The sequence below is a fragment of the Athene cunicularia genome (assembly GCF_003259725.1).
Source record: "Athene cunicularia isolate RWA chromosome 3 unlocalized genomic scaffold, athCun1 chr3_part1, whole genome shotgun sequence".
Taxonomy (NCBI): Eukaryota; Metazoa; Chordata; class Aves; order Strigiformes; family Strigidae; genus Athene; species Athene cunicularia.
In genome coordinates this window covers 63,875,760-63,882,252 of record NW_020799097.1, presented here as the reverse complement: position 1 = coordinate 63,882,252, position 6,493 = coordinate 63,875,760, and the positions used below count along the sequence as shown (strand labels likewise).

General features: G+C 40.7%; 1 protein-coding gene across 1 annotated transcript in view; it reads left to right on the top strand.

Moving 5' to 3' along the window:
* LOC113478639 (p53 apoptosis effector related to PMP-22-like) overlaps nt 1–4,792 on the top strand; it is an 11,164-nt gene extending 6,372 nt beyond the window's left edge. Inside the window, exons 2-3 of the mRNA XM_026845976.1 lie at nt 1,564–1,707; nt 2,326–4,792. Coding sequence (XP_026701777.1) covers nt 1,564–1,707; nt 2,326–2,561 — 380 coding nt within the window. The 3' untranslated portion in view covers nt 2,562–4,792. The remainder of the gene's footprint in view (nt 1–1,563; nt 1,708–2,325) is intronic.
* The last annotated feature ends 1,701 nt before the right edge of the window (nt 4,793–6,493 follow it).

Sequence of the window (6,493 nt, the reverse complement as noted above, 5' to 3'; positions counted from 1 at the left end):
GGGGGGGGCGGGGGGGGTTTGGCCAAGATCTGGCTGATGGATGGCTGCTATATTTCACTTTTGCAATTACAGAGAAAGAAACCAGTTCAGACAATTCTAATGAAAATAGCTGTAAGTGCTTTGCTTTCAGGGAGTAAATTGATGTACATAGTAGAGGTGTCTGAGTTTTACTGCATTCTCTGTCTCAAATTACTAGGTTTTTTCCCACATGCAACTAGTAGAGTACATGAGTTAAGGTAGAGGATTTTTAACTCTTTAGGAAAAGGTTCTCTCACTTTTTCCTCTTAGTTTTTGCACAGAAGGAATGGAGACTATGTTGAAAGCAGGGTGTCTCCAGAGTTGCTTTCAGCCATGTTGGAACAGATAGCTCTAACAGAGGTTTTCTTGGAAAATGTTTTGACCTAGACAGATCTCACTGCTGTCTTTATTCCTACGTTAGAGGGAGCTCGGGATCTGGCCCTAACTATGTCTGAATGTGTGAAAGTAGAGACCCATGTTATGCAGATGTGGGAAGTGAGCTGTGATGACAGCTGATGGGAAAACAAAGCAGTAGCCAGTATGGTTTAGCCCATTGTGGGCAGGTGTCCTGCCTCCAGGGTAGGAACACCTTTGCTTGTGGTTGTTTGCATTGGGCTCACCTGAACTCCTGCTTGGTTTCTAAAGACTACGGGGTCTGGCCATAAAGAGGGCCTTGTCACAAGCCCATGTTACTGCAAAAGCGGGCTTTCTGGCTGTTTTTCTTGGAGGTTTTCTTACCTTTGTTGCCCCTGCTCTAGCCTGTGGTGGGTGAGTTCTGAGTGCTGGTGCTGCTCTGCTGGGATAAGGCTACTTGCTTGATGTCTGCAGTTTCTTGATCCTAAGAGTCTGCCCCACCTCATCCCATCAAATGTCAGAGTAATGACTCTTCCACTAACTCAGATTCTGCTGTTTCTACTCCATCTGCTACAGTATAGCTGTTTCTAAATTTTTTCAGCTGTGAATAGATGTTTGTCTTCAAGAGCTTTCTCTTTGTGATCTCTCACTTCAGCTATTCCAAATCTATTTCTTTTTGGTCATGCTAATTTTGCTCCACATGCCTTGTCATAAACAGTCAAGAAGCTGTATGCTGACAGCACTATTATTTCACAGCAGTTATCTCCTGTGGTGACACCCTCTTGTCTGCTCTCATACTTCCCCATGCATAGAAGTGGTTTTGTAAACTTGCATGTCAAACAGGAATGTTAATGATAAAGTACCTTCTCAGTGGTTGTGTACCCTGTCTGCTCAGATGTCTGTGGGTCTCTTAGAGATACGGAGTTTGGAGGTGTTATGTCCGTTACCACTATATCCCTCTTTTTCAGCAGGACAAGTTAGCGGGTGGGGAGTTCTGTGCTGTTCCACCAGTGATGGGGCCTCTTTGGTCTGCAGCTGTGCATTTTGGAAGCATCCAGTATTGCTTTGGCATAGGGCATGCTTCTTACAGTACAGGATTTTAATGAAAAACTATTAAAGGAAAACAAAGATCTACAATGACCTACAGTTCAGTGCATTGCTGTGTAACAACTTTCTTGTTTTCTCTTCAAGGGTGGGGGAGAGCAGCAGCTGCCACATACCTTGTTGGCTTTGTGATCCTGGTCATCTGTTTTGCCCTTGCAGTCATTGCATTCTCAATCGAGATACTCCGCTTCAACTTTGTGCGAGGAATTGGAGGCTTGCTCTTTGTTGTTGGTAAGGCTGGGCACAAAGACAAGGTTATTCAATGTAAAACAGGCATCAGCAGAAAAACATGCTAGATGGAGCCTCCCTCATGAAATAAGCTGTCTTTGGTTTATGACTCATTTTTATGGGGAACAAGGAAAGGTTGATTTATGCTCTGAAAGGATAATGGTTAGGGAAGCTCCAGTGGCTTTTGTCAGTTGCACTTTCCCAAAAGCATTGTATGGGGGCAACCAACACCTTTGACCCTGCATGTCACATGCTAAGAGTTAGGAGCTTGAGAGCCCCAGGTGCTTCCCATCTTCCCAAAGGGAGGAGGAGTGACAGGGTTATGGTACGAGTGGGAGGTAACTGGCTCCACAGGGATCATGGTGCCTGTCTGTTGGACAGAGCTAGTCACAGCACGTGAGTATGTGCGTTAGCAACCTGGCAATGTCAGCTGTAGCTGCTGCAGTCGGATAGGTGTGGGGATCTGCCTTGGCCAAAGTCATGTATCTCTAAGAATTCAGATTTGATTGTACGACTGAAGCTAATCCTAAAAGAGTATGCAGTTATCTCCAGCTACCTTTTTAGTGGGGAACATAATACATTCATTGTCATTTACTCCTGTTTTTTTTTCTTTCTCTCCAGCTGCATTCCAGATCATAGGCTTGGTCATCTACCCAGTGAAATTCACAGAAGAAATTCCACTGACAGGAGATAATATGTTTAGCTGGGCCTATGGTTTTGGTTGGGCCAGCACTGTTGTTGTAATAGGTTGTGCTTTCTTCTTCTGCTGCCTCCCCAACTGGGAAGATGAAGTCCTGGGAAACATCAAGCCTACTTATTACTACTCCTCCCCAGAGAGAGCACCGTACTTAAATTGAAACATTAAATCCAAGTACAATCAACTGTCAAAACAACAGAGGAGCACCTCCAATGTAAAATCAGTACATCTATAGGAGACTGAAAAAGCCTACCTTATTTCTCCAGAGTATTTTTTACCAGCCCTGGCAATAAATTAGTAAAAACATTGGCATTCTTAAGCAAATAGCTTTTACCAAAAGTATTATTTCCATATTCTCATGTTGAGTCTTTTTGGGTGGTTTACTTGCTCCTTTCCCTCCCAACTAATTGAGTCATCCTTATTTTATTCAAACATTTGCTTATGAATAAAGATGTAGTGTTTCAAGTGTAGAAAGGAACAGAGATTTTAAACAACCCATTAGAGGGACCTGCAAGTTATTTTGTTTTTACCTATGACAAAATTGCTGTAAATGGAACTAGAAGAAAAAAAAACCCAAACCTTCCAAAGAATGCTTTTTCTTCCACCAAAGTCAGTCCCAAGGAAGGAACTTCCCTGAGACTATCACAGTTACATGCTGCCTAAGAACCTCTTCTCATTCCTGTTACTGGACTGTTGTTGACTATTAGCTATTTGAATTAAAGGGGGAAAATAAAAATTGATTTTCCACCAATTGGTGCTGTTGGATAGAGATCTTCTCTAAAGCACGGAGCTGGCATGTATAACTGACTAATGTAATACTGCTGTTTTTATGGCCACTGCAGGACTTACGATGGAGCCACATATAGTTTAATATACATTGTCACAGAGAGAATCAATAAACTTTCAGCTGTTAAGCTACATATATTTTTACATGGCATTTGAGGGATGCTGATTTAGAAAATACCTTTGAGTAGAAACATACACTGTTCTTTATGACTGCCTTTTTAAAACTGCAATGTTTTACTTATCAGCTGTGCTTTGGAGGGAAATCTTAGCATAAGGTGTTGAAAACCTCCAAAAGTTTCTAAAGTGCACTGTAGGTACTCCAGAGTTTAATAAACTTGGGGATGCTTTGTGAGTCACTAGGGTTAACATGTAAAAATAGAAAAGCAGTTCTGGTAGCAATCTACATATGCAGACTTCACACAGACCCATGTCTTGGAGTAATCTGTCTGGCTCATAGCTTGTGTTTCTGGAGTCAGTGATTTCCTGTAAATATTCCAGTGAAGCAGAGCTGTGTCTGTATTGATCATGGACCTGAAGCAGCTTACAGCAGATTTAATTATGGTCTATAATCTTTGTCAGAGCTTTCTTCACTGGGGAACAAGAAGCAAGAGGCTCATTTGTTGAGCTCCTTTTCCAGCTATGGGGGAAGTAGCTCTAACAGACAGATTTCTGAGGCGAGTACACAGTACAGTGGAAAGCAAATAATATATGTTACTTGGATTTATTTCTTACTGTTGTGAACCCAGTACTTAGGAGAGTGTAAGTGTGTGTGGGTATATGTATTCATGCACATGTACAGAATAGAACTTACAAAGCATTAAGCAGCATACTGTAAAGCTGAAGTTATTTAGAACTAAGCTTTTTCAGTGCCCAATATTTCTTGTATTATATATTGTATAGCTTTCTGTTTTGTAACACCTTTTTAAATTTGGTAATTCTATATATTGTGTGTGATCCTGTTTTGGAAAGGATGAGTGACTTCTGAAGGTCCCTTCCAGGCCTGTATTCTGTAACTTTACAGAGTGTAAACATCTGCAGACTTCAGAACTATGTTACAAAGCTCAGTTGTGACATATACAATCAACTGTATTTATGATTCTTGCTGGAGGAGAAAATCCTGACATATGTTTTTGGGTTTTTTTTTCTTCTCCTTTTCTGTACAGTACTAACTTGTGGGAAATGCTGTGTGGACATACCTGCATCATGAGTAATGATAGTACCTACTTTATAGTGAGTTCAGGACACAGCAGAGTCTGGCAGATCTTTGCACAGTTTAAGCTGAGAAGGAGAAAAGATGTAAGAAAATGGATGCCCTTCCTAATGAGAGGGAGGATGGTATGGTAATAGGGTTCAGCATAACTTAAGTCTTTTTGTATGTTTTTTTTATAAGCATTGTCATAACGTCAAAAAAGCACAAATGTAAAATAAATTTTACTGAATATACTGGGAGGGGTAGAAGTATAATCAGCATGTTGCACAATTAAGGTGTTTGGGAGAAAGCTATTGAAAGTAGTCATTAATTACTCTCAAGTGATACTAATGTATGTGGCAATCCTTTCAAATGTGGTGGCTTAATTAAAACTGTTTTAACTGATGGTTGTAGAAGCCTGGTGGTGTTTGTGGTTCATGGATTAATTTCATAAACTGAAGCAAATAGCCATTATTTCCTTCTCTTAGTGTAAACATCAGTATCAGGTGTAGGGTTAATAAAATGAAGTTAAAGACCAGTCCAGGAGGCAAAAACTTCATTTTCCAGTCAAATAAGCTTGAGTATACACTGCAAAGCACGTCTGTGTGCTTTCATTGGAAGTGCCAGGCATAGAAAGCTCTTTGCTAAGACAGCACCTATTAAAATCACAACTCTATAAACATTTTAAGTATGTAGCAGTCTACAGGAGGTCTCAGATGTGGGAAGTCTGTTCGTTTTTTATCAAAACTGTGACAAGCATCTTTCCTATACTGAAGAAGAAATTTAAGTAGTGAGAAAAATATGGAGTACTTGCCTGCTCTTTTCAGTGGAAGACTGTGATTAGAAGCCTTCCCATTTCTAACCTCAGATTATGCATGGCCTATGTATGGCCTTGTGCTAGTGGCATTCTGTTACCTGAACAACTTCCTCTGTGTTTTTTAGAGACTAAATCTCCCATCAGCCGCTGCTGTGTTAAACCAGCCTGTGACTTCTGATTTCTGGAAAGATGGGTTCACTGCTAGGAGTTCTTTAGCTGGCCTCTTCCTTAAATGTCTTAGTTTTAAAACACACTTACCAGCCTGGATTTGGTTGGCTTGCATGGGTTTTGTTGTTTTTTTTCCTCTCTCCTTTATTTAAACACACAATTAAGGAAAATATTCTTGTTCCTTTAGATTTTTTTTTCCTGAACACTTCAAAGATAATGGGAGGGTTTGTATAATGCCCATTTTTTGGACATGAAGAATATTTATATTCTTGTTTACCTACCGGTGTGTATTCAGCTGCAGCCTAAATCTGCGTTCACTAAAATCCACTGAACAACTCCAGCGAGCTTCAGGCTGCAGGGTAGCTCCTAACCCAACCCTGGAGAACAGAGAGCCATTCAGGAGAATCTGAGCACACTTGTCTCATCTCAGGGGGAGTTAGGAGCAATCAAAAATGTGCATGATGGGGTGCTAGGGAAGGCTAATTGACCTGAATGGGGTCATTAATGCTTAAATCTCATGGATATGGGAAACAGCTGCCACGCACCACTGGAATTTTGTATTTTTAGTTGATGCAACAAGTGAGTAATTTTGTAAACAATTCCTTGGCAAGGCAGAATTCTTAAGAAGTATTCACCTGGCCTTTACATCCTGCGTCTAAGGACTTCTGGACCTAGAATATGCTTACATAAATCAAGACAGTGAAGTAACAGGTCATTCCAAGTACTGTTTTGGGGAAGGAGTATTGTTACAGTTATAACACTATAGAAACAAAACCACCCACGTGCTAAAAGGAAAGGTTACACACAAAAAAAAGAGTTGCTGAGATCATTGAGCACTTGTGAATTAACAATGAGCCAACATATATATCAATGGAAACCAAAATGCTGTAGGAGATGCACAACAGCTGAAAGAGCTGAGGTACTGGTCCCACAACGCAGCGCAGTGGAGGTTGCTGGCAATAAGGAAGAGCACCCCGAAAAAACAGGGTTTTCAGTGCCAGTAGGTGTAGCTGCACAGATTTTAAAATGAACTTGGGAGATGATACTCACAACCAGAATAAAGTATAATAAAATCTGGAGGATATGTTTGCCTAAAATAGGGATGCTGAGTTTCTGAATGTGACTCCTGTAA